Source organism: Carcharhinus amblyrhynchos, chromosome 2 (genome assembly GCF_965287045.1).
Source record: "Carcharhinus amblyrhynchos chromosome 2, sCarAmb.v2.hapA, whole genome shotgun sequence".
Taxonomy (NCBI): Eukaryota; Metazoa; Chordata; class Chondrichthyes; order Carcharhiniformes; family Carcharhinidae; genus Carcharhinus; species Carcharhinus amblyrhynchos.
Window position 1 is genome coordinate 54,481,503 of NC_137325.1, and position 18,499 is coordinate 54,500,001.

The 18,499-nt window shown below is 40.6% G+C and overlaps 1 protein-coding gene across 1 annotated transcript in view; it reads right to left on the reverse strand.

Moving 5' to 3' along the window:
* The window catches only part of jazf1b (JAZF zinc finger 1b), a 261,570-nt gene that overhangs the window by 48,952 nt on the left and 194,119 nt on the right, over positions 1-18,499 (reverse strand). The window contains exon 3 of the mRNA XM_080216210.1: positions 1,501-1,697. Coding sequence (XP_080072336.1) covers positions 1,501-1,697 — 197 coding nt within the window. The remainder of the gene's footprint in view (positions 1-1,500; positions 1,698-18,499) is intronic.

Consider the following 18,499-nt stretch of genomic DNA (forward strand, 5'->3'; position numbering starts at 1 on the left):
GTACTCCCTTGCAAATTTCTTCTCTAGTCTCTTTCAGCATTCTGTTCAATCCCTCTGAACTTGCAAACTAGCACCCTATTCTCAACCTCATTTTCCCTTCCAAAGTTCATCTATGTGTTGTTGCTTCCCAAAATTGTGCCCATCTTTTCCAGAATTCCTTGTTTGAATCCTTTCATTCAGATTTTCAACGCTACCACAATATCAAAATGCATTTATTGAAGTCAGAAATGCCATCCTATGTAACTGTGACAATGGTAAACTACACCTCTTCCTCACCTTCCTGACTTGTTCGCAGTTGTTCACACAACTGACAGTCCTCCATCCCTTCTCCTCCATCACCCAGCTGGATGGGGCTGCCCTTACTTGCTATCAATCTTTTCTGTCCAGTAATACCTAAAGAACCATTTGCAATGGTTTCGCTTCCTGTTGGTGCACCATTACCTCTGGAGATCCCCAAAGATCTATCTTTGGCTGCCTTCTGTTTTCCATCTATATGCTGCTATTTGGCAGCATCATCCAAAAGTACTTCTTAGAAATGTCTAACCAGAGCAGCTTATTTTGAAATTTTCTCTCTCTCAGGATCTACTTCTTACAACAGATTTGCCTCCTTGATGTTTCCTAGTATTAACTTTGCCAATCATTCCAAGGACATCTAAAGCAGCAGTGTCCAATATGGAGGCCATCTTTAGAGTACGTTTTTGATCATTCCTGCCTGTTTTCCACTTGACAACATTGATCTGAAATCCAATTCCAGATGCCTAACTTATGTCTGGACTTGTGATTTTATTGGTACTTTGCTTTCTTAGGTTGTAATTCATTATTTAAGCTGAATGATTAACATACTGATTTTGCAACTTTTCACCTCTATTTGTGTTTGTGAACATTCCACAGCAAACATACTACTTAGTTTTTATTCAACTCATATTTCTTTCTGCTGTTTGCTTTTCTCTAACTATTCCTCCAGCTGTCCCCTTAGTTAAAATGTTTATTTAATCATGTTTCCTTTTCACCTTATTCCTATTTCACCTTCCCTTTTATGTTAAACATCCCTCAGATAATTTATCTTTCATTTTCATTTCTCAACTACTGATCTTAATTTCTCAAATTCTCACTTCTTAAAATGTATTTCATTAACTCTGAATCATAAAGAATAAAACCTCAATTTTCTCCCCCTCCCCACCTAATGTTGAGCTACTGAATTAAATTATGATTCCACGGGTACTGGATATTTTACACAAGTAACTAATTGAATATTATCAGGCTCTCCAGCTGTGAGGGGCCATCATTCACATATGTGCATCATCTAGCAGGGGATCATGAAGTAGCAATCAGAAGGAATTTGGCCCGATTCTCCCCCTATGCCTCAGTTCAAAAGTACCACGGTCAATTGCAGCAGTCATAGTTGCCATGTCAAGTGAGTTCAATTAACTCAAGACTGAAAAAAGCTACATTTGCAGATTTAGTCTTAAACTTATTTAAGGGATTATTTTTCTTTTGTACCTGTGGGAGTAATGCTTCGGAATGATGATGATGGAGTAACAGGTGGGGTGACTGGTGGAGTAAGGCTGCCGCTGTTGTGACGTTGTGGTGTAGAAATACTTCCTCGAGGAATAGTGCTCGATATTGATAAAGATAGTTTAGGTTGAATCTTTTTCTTCAGGGATTCTTGTTCCCGGCGAGCAGCATCAGTCATAAATCTGCAATGACAAAAACACACAGGTAATCTGTGGCTCTCTGCCAGAGAATAATAACTTAGATCAGCTTTACTGTACAATTTTTTTTTAAGAGCAAGTGAAAAACATGGAAGGGGCATGAAAAGTACAAATTTTTATGAATCTGGCAGCATTTCAGATTTTTAAAAATTCATTGGTCAGCTATGAGGGTGGGTACACGCCTTTATGGTAATATATGATGGGATTAAGCTACTGAACTATTGAATAACTTATCTGTCAAATGTTATATTTACTGTCAGCATAGTTCATAGCTGCACTCTCACCTGAGTCAGATGGATTTGGTTCAAGTCTCACTCCAGCAATCGAATACAATCGACTTCAGTGCATTACTGATGAGGGATCTACTAGCAGAGGTGCATTTTTTGAATGAGACAATATGCAGAGTTCTCATCAGCCTTCTTATGTAGACATTAAAAAAATGTTCATGGTATGTTTTGAGGAAATGCAAGGTCAACATTTATCTCTTAACGTCGCCAAAACTGGCCAACTTATTTACTATTTGTGGCACTTTACCACACAGAAATTTTCTGCTACATTTGTGTGCAAAACAATACTTTCAAAAGCAATTAATTCCCTGTTAAGTACTATGGGATATCTTGAGAATATGAAAGATACTATATAGCAACAAGTTCTTCCTATAATCATTTGTTCCAGACTAAATGTCAGTTAAATCTTCATTGCTCCCTTTTCCTCGAAATAACTCCTTCCCTTTCTTCAAACAAACTACACATTTTGTTATTGGGTCCTAAAAGTGTTTGCAAGTGATCAATCTCTTGTTGATGCCTGAGATAAACAGAAGTTTATGGACCTTTTATAATTATTCTTAGCACTTATTGCTAAGCCACTTTTTATGCACTCATTCAGGACTACAGCTCAAGTCTCCAAAATGATTCAATAAAAAAAAAAGTTTGTATGAAAAGTTCTGCTCATTGAAAAAACAGCAGCAATTTCTGAGGTCAGCCCTGTGCCAGATGATGGAGAATGAAATTAAATTCAACATTTTATTTCCTGAAAGGGCTGGTTGTTCTTGGCTAGGGAACAAATAGCTATTGCACGGCAAACATACGGTTTTAGCCAAGATGACAGGATTATTTCTCCATTCCATGCTGGAAATGATCAAGTTCACATCTAATGTTGGAACTCTGGAAAATGGGACTCTCATGAGTGTTTGGCAGGCCTGTAAAACAGCTACAAAAAACTGAAAATATTTTACACTAGCAAACATAAAGAACATGACTGTGTCTTGCCATTTGGCAGTTTATTAGTCAACAACATCCTTTAAGTTGACCTTCTCGCCTCTTTAACAACCAAGACCCCACACTTAGGATCAATTCAATTGCTTACTGTCATTGTATAAATCAAATTCCATTTGCAGTACCTGGGATTTTTATTGGCATTTTGGGAATCACATTCCATCATTTTTTCGATTACTTCCATGATAAGGGAAAGCCAGTGGTTGAGTCTTGCTGACTGATAAAACGTTGTGTTATATTGGAGGTGCAGACTACGACTGGTTTGTTTCATTTGTCAACTTCAGAAAGCAGCAAGTTGTACTGCGCACCTTTCAGCTTCTCAGACTGATGGCAAGTGGTCTGGCCTATTATTTTGTTCTTGTGTATTTTTAAGCCCATTAAAAAATGAAAACGACAGGAAATGTTAACTTCACATGGTGACACAGTGGTTAGCACCAGGATTGATTCCCAGCTCGGATCACTGTCTTTGAGGAATCTGCACATTGAGTGTATGTTTCCTCTAGGTGTTCCGATTTCCTCCCATTGTCCGAAAGCTATGCTGGTTAGGTGCACTGGCCATGTTAAATTCTTCCTCAGTATATCTGAACCGGCGTCAGAGTGTGACGACTAGGGGATTTTCACAGTAACTTCATTGCAGTGTTAACGCGAGCCTACTTGTGACTCTAATAAATAAACAAACTTTAATTTGTGTGGAATTGTGTTCCAGCTCACTTTAAACATCATTGTAACTGGTATTTCTTCAGGATTTCCATCGGAATACGCCAAAAGATTGAAAAAAATTCCATCTCATTTCAGGAACTCCTTGGCTATCATAAATATAAAAGTTTAGCATAAATATGTGCGAGCTAGATAGTGGAACTAGTAAGCCACTTGCCAATGAACTCAAGTCCAAATCACATGAACGAATCATCCTCAGCCTTGCTCTTTCTAACCCAGTTTTTCAGATGGTGCTGTGGAAGAAGTGAATTTCCTTCTTACCATTGATTTCATTTCTACCTACCATTCAGTCACTGATATCAGGTTTAGTTCCAGTAAAGATACGCTTCCAACTTTCATTTACTGCTTAAATTTGAAATCCCAGATTTCTCCAGTTTCATACTAATGACTAATTCTGTAGCTTTTCTCTTCAAGACCTGAATGCCTTCCTCATATTTCAATGGTCTAACCAGTGCACTATGCCATTTGAGCATGAGGGAAAGAAAAAGAAAGGTGCAGTGGTGAAGAAGAATCTAAGAAATAAAGTCACTACCTCTCTTCATTTAATCAGACGGAGCAAACATTCTTTCTACCTCAATCCATTACACAAACAGCAGCTGCCCCAACATTCCACCATACAATCTGTGACCTGGTAAACAGCCAATGCAAAGCAAAAACGGTAAAGCAAGATCCTTTACCAAAATGACATTAAAATATCTATTCATTGTTGCAAGTAAGTTTATTTGCACAGACTTCATTGCCTTTTACTGAAATCCAATGGCATCATTTTGTGCAATCAAGCCCACATCTCAACTTATTTTATGAATTCTAAAGTTTCTTTTTTTTACAAATTTGACAATGAAACAATTAAGATCTCAGTCATGAGAGGGATTAAAGCATAATGGTGAATCAGCAGTGAATTTGCTATGATTTTGAGCAACTTTGCAATGTTGTCTTTATAAACAGTCAAAATAAAGTTTTCTGTGCAATCTAAGGTACTGGGACTTTGGCTTTGTTACTCAGAGAAAGTATCACAACGTGGCAACAAAACAGAAATTATGTTACATTTTACTGGTGAAACATAGAAATTCTGTTAAACCAAAGTGGCATAATTTGTTGGTCTAGTAGAAATGAAGTCGAAACCCCGCTAGGATGGAAATGGTTTAGCATCTGAGTGCATAAGAATGCAAAAGCCTCTAAGGCAACGTGCAGCAGGAGTTTCCTTCCTCTGTGTTTGATCCATTTCATAAGCACAGTTATTGCAAAATAATAGGGTTTTCATTAAGTAGAAAAAAGTTGTTAATAAAGGATGGCCACTATTGAAGTATCATTACAAACATGAAAATAAAGAAACTTTAATAAACAGCAGCCGTATTTAATAGCCAAAGAGGGTCAGAGATGAAAACTGTGGTGCATTCTGGGAAAATGGCCCTCCAGCAATGATATATGGCAGTTAATACTACGCTCAGCTAAAAGAAAGTCAACTTAAAATAAATGTTTTAAAAACTATGAAATAAATATGAATTTCAATACACATAATTCTTTTTATGTAATTACTAGGTGTCCAACAAGCTTTGTAAGGGTAGTGGCATCTGCTGGAACTTCACAAGTTTTGTTTAAAATTCCATTTTAATTAGATAAACTACCATTTTGAGATGAGACAATGCTGAAATCTGCCAAGAGCCTCATAATTGTTATCCTCATGAAAGGAAAAAACTGAATAAAATGCGTCCTTTATACTACAGTAAGAACCTTGACTGAACAAGCGTATTTTCTTACCCTGTAAATTCTGGACTCTTGCTGCTATGTAAGCTTGCTGTAAACTATTAAAATAATGAAGCCAGACTGGAAAGCCCACAAAGAATGGCCGCCCACATTTCAATCTGTTTGCCAGATTTGTGTGAAGGAAGGCTTATGTAAACTTTTTCCCCACCCCCCAAATACATCTCTAGAACAGAGTGCGCACTCAAAGCGCATTAAATATTATGGTATTAGGGAGCCTCCCAGAGGCCAATGGATAGAGCTGCACACATCTCCGTGGGAACAAAATCAGGTTTTGAAATCAAGACTCTTATAAATCTTAATCCTTCTTTCCATTGTGATGTAAAAGGCAGAATATTTAAATATTTATCTAGACTAAGCCAAACATTTATATTATTTGCCTTTTTCAGCTTTAACAAGACACTAAAAAGAAAAATCAATATATACAGGAAATTCTGAGATCTCATGATCTAAGTTTGGGGGGGGTGGGGGGCACATACTAGGAAGCAGGAATTGGTCAACCTTGTTGGAGCATACAGTCCAGGTTAAGATTAGGGGATTATCCCTCATAGTACTTGGGCCAGTTCTGCTGGAGTAGCCAACTATTGACAATATTATTTTACTATTTGGATGATATATGTGGATCGTGGGCAGCACAGTGGCAAGCACTACTGCCTCACAGAATCAGGGACCTGGGTTCGATTCCAGTCTTGGGTGATTGTCTATGTGGAATTTGCATGTCCTCCTTGTGCCTGCAATGGATTTCCTCCTGGTGCACCGATTTCCTGCCACAGTCCAAAGATTGGCCATGCTAAATTGTTTCTTTGTGTCCCCAGATATGTAAGTTTGGGGGATTAGTGGAGTAAGTAAGTAGGGTTACGAGGATACAGAATCGGGGCGGGAGCAGGGTGTGTGGTGGTGGTGGTGATGGTACTGGCACTGGCTCAAGAGGCTGGGGGAGGGTTAATTGTGGTGCTGACCTATTTGGGGAGGCTTGGGGTGTGCCTCCAATGGGCCCAGGGGATGGATTAAGGAGGTTCCATTCCACACTTGCCCAATACTAGCCAATGCAATTAAAGCTATCCTGTAAAATTTCAGACAGATAGGAAGATGCAGGTAGATAGTGAGAAAGGTATCTGATAGAGTTTACGTGCCATCCCGCCTTCAAACTCACTGTTGAGGGAGCATAAAAGCTGTAAGAAACAGCAAGGGAGATCTGCTAGTGTAAGTAGTATTTAAGTTGTGTTTTGCTTTTAAGTGAACAGAAGTGATGTAATGATTTATGAGTGCCATAATGACTGTAAAAATGTAGCTGCGTCATTTGTATGTACAAAGTAAGCACACCAGCAGTAAATCAATGACCTGAAAGATTTTTAAATTAACAATGTGTTAAGTGAAATAAATCTAACCTCAATTATTTGCAAAATTACAAACTCTGCAAATTTACTGCACTAAAAATCAATATAAAACATTGGAGTGAGTTGAATGCACTAAATATGCTTTTATGCATTCATCAATGATGGGTTAGGCAAGACTATCTAAAATGCAGCAAGACATTGGTACCCTGGAATGACTGAAATCAGATTCAATGCTGCAACATATTAGGAATTTGATTGCTTGGAGTTTCATGCATGAAATAAGCACTGATGAGCACAATATATATGTAAAAACAGAAAACAGGTGAAATACTTGGCATTTCGCTTTAGGGATTATATACTGGAGTTTTGGGTCTGATATGTGTTGGCATGGCTAGTGCTTCATTGGTCTTTGTGAAAGCAGCACTAACTCTTTATAAATGTGCAAAGAAAGGTGCTGTGCACTTACAGGATTCTTCTGCCATAATATGCCGAAGTTCATAAGAGTTTGCACTGAACTAAAGTGTACTTCCTGACTCGACATTAAAACAGACAGTTGCTACTGCTGGTCTGCATTCACTTTCCCTCTGATTGCCTCCTTCCATGCTGAATTTTTCTGCCAACTGATTTTGAATCTTCCATGAATGCTGAACTGCCTCTTGCGTGCATCTCGTGCCTGCCAACATACCTCCTGGTGAAGTAAGGGAATCAATATTGTGTACTCCCCTCCCAGCGTCCATTAGTTTTGGTGCAGCAGTTGGTGCCCTCAGCCTGCTTGCAGCCAAAATGTGGGCCATACAAATTTGAGGAACGGGAGGAGTTCAACAGGTCACCCTGCTTGGGCCTCAGGAATGGACTTCCAGCCAAAGGGCTGAAGTCCCACCTACAGCCAATTAATGCTCCTCAGAGCATTAAATGGCCGCAAGCTACTGTAAATGGTGGGATGCATCAAGTCTCTGACAGAGTATCTTATCCAGGCCCTCGCCCTATCCCTGTAACTCCATACATTTACCATGGCTAATCCACCTAACCTACACATCTTGGGACACTCGGACAACTTAGCATGGCCAATCCACTAACCTGCACATCATTGGACTGTGGGAGGAAACCAGAGCACCCGAAGGAAACCCACCCAAATGCAGGTGCAAACAGTGCAAGTCATCCAAGGCTGGAATTGAACCTGGGTCCCTTGTGCTGTGAGGCAGCAGCGCTAACCACTGTGCTACCCAGGAGGGAGGGAAGATTCTTTGGGGGAAAAAGAATGGAAAAGTAGGACACTGAAGACTTTAAAAATAGTACAACAAAAGAAAATTTATACTCCATCAGTACCCCATTATGATATTTTTCCAATGTCTTTGATATTGGGGCGGTTTTTAGTTTCTCTCAGCTTTCAAGTGAATTACAAGATAGCTCTCGTCAATTCAATTTCTCTTCAATATCCTCAAGTTGACATGCTAAAGTACCATTTTAAACAGTAAACATGTCTTACAACAAGCCACATTTAACTGTAATTTGGTGAAATAAATGAACCTCCAGTGTTTCATGCTGCCAGCCAAAATGACCTGAAAATGCAGAAGTTCATAAACTTCAAGAACCAGAATGCAGCTGGAGCTATATTTATATTAAATCACTAGTAATTTATGAGCGACATTACATTCATTAAGTTACAATGTTAAGTGATGTCTCATGGAGCAAATATTACTTCTGAAGAAATTAAATGATGAACAATTCCTGCGGGCAAGCTCGAGTCGATCCAATTTCCACTGTTCCCTACTGTAGTGTAAAATTATTTTGCGTTCCATTTTACAAATTGTTAAGCTATTTCTGCCCACTTGGGAACTACAGTTACACACATAAAATCACACAACATAAATGCACCAACCATAGCCAAGATGGCCAACTGATGAATTGCTGTCAGGATTTTGTCAATATGAATGAATACCAGTGATTCTACATGCCATTTTTCATACCTGCCTGCGTCGAAGTTTTTTAATCTCTGCTCTGTACTTCTTTATAATAGCACAGCTGAGGGTAGTAACTCAATGCTTACTACATTCCTTAAAACAGCTTATTTGGGCACTCTCCACATGTTCAATATCTCATATGGCCAATAACTCAAGATTTAATTGACAATGGTTTGACTCTATTTTGATAACATGTATGATTCAGAGAAAAGGAAGGCACAAGCAAAATTCTCTTTCTACCCCAGCAACTCATGCACATTAAAAAAATCTCAAAATTTTAACTTGTTAATCAAATCATTATCAAGGCTTGGCAATACGGAACATCCCTAACAATTAACAATATAAATTAACGTCACATAGGAGCCATACATGTTCTTGACTGAAGAAATTCCAAAACTGTTTATTCTAGATAAATATATTAAATCACTGACAAGTTATTTTACAGTGCCAATGTCTGCAATTTCCTTCAGTATTGCTCCACCCTTTTCTCCTGATCCTGTATGCACCACATCCTCCTTTCGCCTGCTATACACTATCATGCCTAGGGTTAATATTCTGTAAACCCCCAAACTCCTTCTCCTCCATTGAGACCCATCTCTTTAACCAAGCCTTTGGTTAATCCTTCCAATACCTCCTTTGGCTCGCATCCATTTTTTTTCTGTGAGCCTCAGATCATCTTTCCACATTAAAGGCACATTGCTGTTGTTGAGGCATTTTGATAAAGTGGATGTAGAATAGAGGGAGCTTTACTCAATGTTGAGTTATACTGTACCTGATCTAGGGAGCATAGCTGCTCCCTGAGACAAAAGGAGCTGAAACCTCAACTTGATAAGCACAGGATTTTTGTAGAAAGGCATTTTGTTTATCCCTAAAGCAACATTCTCTCTTCCTTTACTCCTTTCCAGTGATGCTGTGTCATGATGCCGATCATTCTATGGTACTTTATCCAAACAGTCATGTTTCATGTGTGAAAGCAGACATTAGCAGGCCTAATACACACTTAGTTGATATTGATACCACAAGTAGCAATCAGGGTCAGCAGTGTCGGTCACGTTTTGCCTCTGGTCTGGGATAATTGAGGTCAAATAAAGCATAAACTGGTAATTCAGTACAGCAGAGATAAAGGCGTTTCTATATCTAATAAGCCAAAAGTTCACAGAATCACAGATAGAATCATAGAACCATACAGTGCAGAGAGAGGCCCTTCGGCCCATCAAGTCTGCACCGACCATAATCCCACCCAGGCCCTACCCCCATATCCCTACACATTTACCCGCTAATCCCTCTAACCTACGCATCCCAGGACACTAAGGAGCAATTTTAGCATGGCCAATCAACCTAACCTGCACACCTTTGGACTGTGGGAGGAAACCGGAGCACCCGGAGGAAACCCATGCAGACACGACGAGAATGTGCAAACTCCACAGAGACAGTGACCTGAGCCAGGAATCGAACCCAGGTCCCTGGAGCTGTGAAGCAGCAGTGCTAACCACTGTGCTACCATGCCACCCAAGTTCTTGCAACAACAACACCTATATGTTTTTTTAATGGAGGAAACTGTCACAAGGAACTGCACTAGACAGTTATCAGACAAGGTCTGGCAGCAAGTCATATACTTGGACAGGTAATTAAACATTTGGGTGAAAGGCAGATTATAAGAAACATTTTAGAGGGGGGCACATGGGATAGAGAGGCAGAGAGATATAGTGAGAAGTTTGCAGAGCTTGGAACCAAGACACCTTGAGGCACATCCGGCAATGGCAGGGCCAAGGAAACTGGAAATGTACAAGAGACCAGAACAGAAGGAGACAGTAGAATGTTGCAGGACTGAAGAACTGGAGATGCCCCATGTTTATAAAGTAATCTCTCAGTACAGTAGAAATGTTCAGCCATTACTTAACTTCTGTTTAACAAATTCAGGAACAGGAATCTTCAGACAGTTTAGAAAGGGAATAACAAACACAGGAGAGTTATTGTATGGCCGTAATCTGATCGTGAAACTTGGAAGGCATCATAAACTACAACAGCCCCAAGATCACTCAACAGCCTTTAAATCACTCATTGATAGTGCTTATACATTATTTCAAACATATGGAAAAACCAGATCCCCTGTGGTGCTGTTCACAATGGTCTGAAATCAATTCATACTTGCACGAGAGTGGTCTCTGGTCATAGTAGAAAATATGGCTGCACTGGCCTCCACATGAGGGTGTATACTGAATGAGCATTTATATACTCAGAATAGGCAAGTTAATGTTGGATATTGAAATTGCACAATCCAGAGATCTGAAAGACTGGACAAATGAAATAATTCAATTTTTCTCATGCAGCTGTCTCATAAGAACATAAGAAATAGGAGCAGGAGTAGGCCATCTAGCCCCTCGAGCCTGCCCCGCCATTCAATAAGATCATGGCTGATCTGTCGTGGCTCAGTTCCACATTCCCGCCCTCTCCCCATAACCTTTAATCCCCTTGCCTATCAAAAACCTATCAACCCGCGTCTTAAATATATTTAGCGAGGCAGCCTCCACCACTTCAACGGACAGAGGATTCCAGAGATTCACCACCCTTTGAGTGAAGAAGTTCCTCCTCAACTCCGTTCTAAACCGCCCCCCCCCCTTTATCTTGAGGCTGTGCCCTCTAGTCCTACTGTCCTTTCTGAGCGGGAAGAGCCTCTCCACCTCTATCCTATCCATCCCATTCATCATCTTATATGTCTCAATGAAATCTCCCCTCATTCTTCTAAACTCTAACGAGTACAAGCCTAGTTTATTTAGCCTCTCTTCATAGTTCAACCCCCTCAACTCCGGTATCAGCCTAGTAAACCTCCTCTGCACTCCCTCCAAGGCCAAAATATCCTTGCGTAAGTACGGCGACCAAAACTGCACACAGTACTCCAGCTGCGGCCTCACCAATGCCCTATACAGCTGCAGCAAGACCTCCCTACTTTTATATTCAATCCCCCTCACTATGAAGGCCAGCATCCCATTTGCCTTCCTGACCACCTGCTGCACCTGCAGGCTGGGTTTTCGTGACTCATGCACAAGGGCCCCGAGGTCCCTCTGCACCGTCGCATGCTGCAGTTTTTCGCCACGTAAGTAACAGTCCTTCCTACCATTATTCCTACCAAAGTGGATAACCTCACATTTGCCAACATTAAATTCCATTTGCATCAGGAAATACATCAGGAAAGTAACTACTACAAAACAAACATAACAGACTTAACAGCTCAAAGTTAAAGATGAGCGGGTTAGGTTGATTGGCAATGCTAAATTGCCACTTATTGTCAGGGAACTAGCAGGGTAAAAACATGGAGTTACAGGGATCGGGCCTGAGAGGGATTGTGGTCATGCAGGCTCAATGAGCCAAATGGCCGCTTTCTGCGATGTAAGAATTCTATGATTTCTTTCAGCAGCACGTTCAGTCAGTTAACTATACATCCTTAGAAAATATGCTAGCTTAGAAGCTTGCAACTTGAATTCTGCCCCTATTACGGAGTTTGTTTTGTTTAGCTGGATGTTCCTCTTTCCCTTCACTCATTGGTTCTAACGCCTGTGTTTGTTCACAGAGCAGTATCTTGGCTTCAAGAGGAGGAGGAGGTGGGCAAAGGGTGCCTGAGCAGGGGGCATCTCTATCAAACCTTAAAAAGGCTGCAATGTGGACACTTCCTGCCACATGTAAAACTCCAGCAAAGAAAGGAGGTAGTCCTTAAGGGGCCAATAAATGTCATCTTTTCATTGGTATGTTCCTACTTCCAAGATGCTCACCCACATGACTTATTGACCATAATTTTTTTGACTCAAAACTAGGTTTTGTAATGCCTCTTTCTTGCAGGAAAGCAAGTGGCTCGAGAAAGGCGTCTACAAATACTCTACTCTATCCCTGCCCCAATCAATTAGCGGGGAATTAAAATCACTTGGAACAATAACTTTGTTATTCTTATTCGCCTCCTTAATCTACCTCAAGCCTTTCATCCCCCTCCCACAATCAGGGAGCATTTGAATAACCCATCTTTCCCAGAAGGCTATGAGCAAGATTTTACCATGGACTTTGGAAATTCCATGTCAGAACAAAATGGGGGTCCAGAGTGTGCACTTGCTGGCAGGGGAACTGGCACAAACTAGCCTCCTGTTTGGCCGCCTCTGGGCTTCCCATCCAGTTAATGATAGCAGGCAGACTTCTGATGCTGCCACATCCATCAGAGAAATGGCATCTCCAGAACCTCAGCAGCAAGACTGGGAGAGGTGGGTATTGATGAGACAGGGCAGTATCTCAGAAGGATGAATTTTAAAATAAATTCGGACAGGGCTCTCTGACCCTATGTGTTTATTTTGCTATTTGGAGGTCGCCTCCCTGAATCAAAATGTCATAAACCACGAGGAATTAAGTCTAAGTGGTCATTAATCATTTAAATTGGCTGCTCACTTTTTGGTTCTCTGCTATTTTCTGTCCCCTGCCTCTCATTCTACTAACTTGAGGCCATAAGAATTTTGTCCCATGTTACAATCTCCCCAATCAGGATATTGTCTCTACCACAGTCCTGAAATGACTGTCCTTGATAAATATGTACCTGTCAGGCAGGCAGAAAGTGGTCGAGCTGGGGAACCGTGATTTACTAAAGAAGTTGAATTGCTTGCGAAGAGGAAGGAGACTTATGTCAAGATGAGACATGAAGGCTCAGTTAGGGCACTTGAGAGTAACAAGTTAGCCAGGAAGGACCTAAAGAGAGAGCTAAGAAGAGCCAGGAGAGGACATGAGAAGTCTTTGGCAGGTAGGATCAAGGAAAACCCTAAAGCTTTCTAGAGATATGTCAGGGATAGAAGAATGACTAGGTTAAGATTAGGGCCAGTCAAGGACAGTAGTGGGAAATTGTGCGTGGAGTCCGAAGAGATAGGAGAGGCGCTAAATGAATATTTTTCGTCAGTATTCACACAGGAAGAAGACAATGTTGTCGAGAATACTGAGATACAGGCTATTAGACTAGACAGGATTGAGGTTCATAAGGAGGAAGTGTTAGCAATTCTGGAAAGTATGAAAATAGGTAAGTCCCCTAGTCCAGATGGGATTTATCCAAGGATTCTCTGGGAGGCTAGGGAGGAGATTGCAGAGTCTTTGGCTTTGATCTTTATATATTCCTGCATATAGGAATAGTGCCAGAAGACTGGAGGATAGCAAATGTTATCCCCTTGTTCAAAAAGGGGAGTAGAGACAACCCTGGTAATTATAGACCAGTGAGCCTTACTTCTGTTGAGGGCAAAGTTTTGGAAAGAATTATAAAAGATAGGATTTATAATCATCTAGAAAGGAATAATTTGATTACGGATCGTCAATACAGTTTTGTGAAGGGTAGGTCGTGTCTCACAAACCTTATTGAGTTCTTTGAGAAGGTGACTAAAGAGGTGGATGAGGTAAAGCATCATCCACATCATGGGATGTACATGGATTTCAGTAAAGTGTCTGATAAGGTTTCCCATGGTAAGCTATTGCAGAAGATACTGAGGCATGGGATTGAGGGTGGGTCAGAAATTGGCTAGCTGCAAGAAGACAGAGGGTGGTGGTTGATGGGAAATGTTCATCCTGGAGTTCAGAGACTAGTGGTGTACCGCAAGGATCTATTTTGGGACCACTGCTGTTTGTCATTTTTATAAATGACCTGGATGAGGGCATAGAAGGATGGGTTAGTAAATTTGCAGATGACATTAAAGTCGGTGGAGTTGTGGACAGTGCAGAAGGGTACTGAGCGACATAGATAAGCTGCAGAGCTGGGCTGAGAGGTGGCAAATGGAGTTTAATGCAGAAAAGTGTGAAGTAATTCACTTTGGAAGGAGTAACAGGAATACAGCGTACTGGGCTAATGTTAAGTCACTTGGTAGTGTGGTTGAGCAGAGAGGTCTCGGTGTCCATGTGCATAGATCCCTGAAAGGTGGCACCCAGGTTGATAGGGTTGTTAAGAAGGTATATGGTGTGTTAGCTTTTATTAGTAGAGGGATTGAGTTTAGGAGCCTTGAGGTCACGTTGCAGCTGTACAGAACTCTGGTGCAGCCATAGTTGGAGTATTGCGTACAGTTCTAGTCACCACATTATAGGAAGGATGTGGAAGCACTGGAAAGGGTGCAGAGGAGATTTACCAGAATGTTGCCTGGTATAGTGGGAAGGTCTTATGAAGAAAGGCTGAGGGACTTGAGGCTGTTTTCTTTAGAGGAAGAAGGTTGAGAGGTGAATTAATAGAGGCATATAAGATGATCAGAGGATTAGATAGGGTGGACAGTGTGAACCTTTTTCCTCGGATGGTACATAGCTTTAAACTGAGGGGTGATAGATAAAGGACAGATGTCAGAGGTAGGTTCTTTACTTAGAGTGTAGTAAGAGTGTGGAATGCCCTGCCTCCAACAGTAGTTGATTCGCCAACATTAAGGACATTTAAATGGTCACTGGATAAACATTTGGATGATATTGGAATAGTGTAGGTTAGACGGGCTTTAGATTGGTTTCACAGGTCGGCACAACATCAAGGGCTGAAGGGCCTATACTGTGCTGTAATGTTCTATGACTCTTCTCAAAGTTCCAAATTATATCCAATCTCACTATGACAAAGGTAAACCATTCCTCCTCTTCCCTCTCTATCATTGTTTAGCTGGATGGGACTGATCTCACTCAGTTCCAAACTTTTCTATTGAATCATTACCTGGCTTCTCTTCCTGTTTCTGCACTGGTTATCCCCCAGGAATCTATCCAGGCCCCTTCCATTTCTTATCTGTATGTTGCCTTTCATTAATATCAAACAAAAGCACAGCATTAGTTTTCAGATATGCTGATGGTTCCTAGTTGTGACTTATCTCGACTTCACCGAAGCTAAACTATCAGACTGTTTATCTGGCATCTACTAATGGACGAGCTGAAATTTCCTCCAGTTAAACGTTCAGAAAACTGAGGTCACTTATTTTTGGTCCCCGGTCCAAACTCCATCCCTCTCCCTGCCAACCGTGCAAGATTAAACTAGATTGTTCAAAACTTTGATGTAATGTTGATCTTGAGATGAACTTCCAATTACATTTCCGCAACAGCACTGGGACTTCCCATTTCTACCTCTGAACCTTTGCCCAAATTATCCACTTCCAATCATCTGTGCTGAAACATTCATTCAAGCTATTGGCTCTGGACTCGACTATTCCAATACTCTCCTTCCTGGCACCCTACATCCTTTCCTCCATAAACTTGGTCATAAAAGTCTATTGCCTGGATACTTACTTGCACCAATTCGCATTCATAGAATCCCTACATGCAGGCTGTGGCCATTTGGCCCATCAAGACTGCACTAATAGCAATCTCACGCAAGCCTATCCCCTTAACCCCAGGTATTTACCCTGCTAATCCCCCTAAGGGACAATTTAGCATGGCCAATCAACCTAACCTGCACATCTCTCAACTATGGGAGGAGACTGGAGCAACCAGAGGAAACCCAAACAGACACAGGGAGAACATGCAAACTCCACACAGTCACCCAAGTTCAGAATTGAGCCCGGATCCCTGGTGCTGTGAGGCAGCAGTGCTAACCTAACCACTGTGCCACACTTCATGCTCATTCTCACTAACTACACTACTCCTAGTCAAGCAACACCTTAATTTTAAAATCCTCACCCCCATTTTCAAATCACTCATAGCTTTGCTCCTCCCTTTCCCTGTAATATCCTTCAGCCCTACAATCCTCCAGGATATCTGTGCACTCATCTCATTCCAGCCTTTTGAGCATCCTCAATTTTAACTGCTCCATCATTGGTGACTATACCTTAATCCACCCAGAATTATCTCACTGAACTTCTCCAACTCTCTACCTCTCTTTCTTCCTTTAAAATGCTCCTTAAAACATACATCTGACCAGGATCTTGGCCATCTTCCCCAATATCACCTTAAGTGGCTCTACTTCTAATCTTGCTTTATAAGAAAGACTCTTGGGAAGAGTGTTAAGACATTTTGTTAAAAGTGGGTTATTAATATAACTGATATTCCAATATAAACTATGATTTTTAATCTTTGATTTCTATCCACATTGGTTGACTACAGCATGTATTTCCTTCTTTACTAATTTTGCCATTCCTCCTTTCTTATCTATTTTGTAATAAGAATATTAATCCCTCCCCTGTTTGCTGCCAAGTTTCTGTTAGGGCTATTACATTTATATCTTCCTGTAACATAACTGCTTCCAATTCCATTTCCTCTCTCTGAGTATTGCAAGATATAAACTACTTTACCTTCGCTTACATTTAAAACCTGTCCTTTGATTTTTTTCTTCCAACTGAACATTTAATTCCTTTATTTCAATCTTAGTTCTGCTCACAACTGGTAGACTTAATTTTCCCTCCAGTACACCTGTTTTCTTCTGTTCCATTTTTAGTCAAATTACATTTGCTATTTACTTTTTTTTCTACTTGTTCTTTTTGGCTCCTGACTTCCTTCATTCCTAGTTTAAATGACTCACTTCCTTAATTATCCAGACTGCCAATTATTTAATTCTTTGTTTGTTCATTCAGCTAAAGTCCACCTCCTAAATTCTGTTCTTCAGAATTTCAGGCATCTCCATTTTTAAATAGTTATTTCCACATAGATCATGATGATTGGATGGATGCTCTCTCTCCCCTTCTTTAATTGTTTCCAATCTTTCCAAATGACTCTTGCACTAACCTCTGGAACGTAACAAAGCATCCAAGACACTCCGTCTAGACGGCAAAATTTAGTATGCAGCTTTCTAAATACTCTTATTCCTACTGATTTCCAACAAAAATGCCAATTTTCCCCTCAACACAAGTCGTTTCTTGTTTTTGGTGGTTCTACCCAGCGTCCTCATCCTCCATACAAGAATCTGGTGCATCCAAATGTGTTGGAGAGAATAATTTGTTCCAACTCAGGTCTGTTCATCCTTACTTTCCCAGACCTGTGAACAGTCACTTTGTCTTTCTCTGTCACTGCCAGATCCCATATTTCCCCAGAGTGCAGAATGATAACCCTGTGAAACTTTCTCTTCCCTTTCCATGAGTCAAATGGTTTCCAACCCTGCACGAAGTTCCAAGATCGAGCTCAAGTGATCTCAGTTGGAAACACTGATGTCAGTGCTGGCAGGCAAGAGAAAAAAAATTAGGCCACAAGACTGTGTGGGAACTTATTGGAAAGTGGGTCCAATCAACCTCACCACCTGCTCATTGCTCATACTCTTTACACTGGATGGCATTAAAATCAACCACATGGATACATTTATATTCTTATTTATTTACATTTAAAAATATTCTGCACCGTCTCCTTCTCTATGAACAGTATGCTTTATCTGTATAGTGCTCAAGAAACAAAATACTCTTCACTGTATACCAAGATATGTGACAATAATAAATCAAACCAAAAAAACTATTCTGTTCCTCCTTCCTCTCTGCTTCAGTTTCTCATTTTTGTCAAAAATCCCAAGGAAGAACTACGGTTTTCACTCTGTGCTACGAGCAGCTTTGCTGTGGTTAAACAATTAAATGCCAGAATAGGGTTGGCTCTCAGGAATCTCAGAACTCTGAAATGTTTAAATGCCTTTCTGACACAAATATTATTGGTGTCTCACTGCTCCCTGATTTTCAAATATTCTCACTGCTCCAATTGCTGCCTTTGATGGTAATATTACATATCAATTTGATTAATTAGTGACTCTGGACTGTGGCTAGACCTCTTATAGCAAGCGTCACACACAAAAATGATAACTGAAT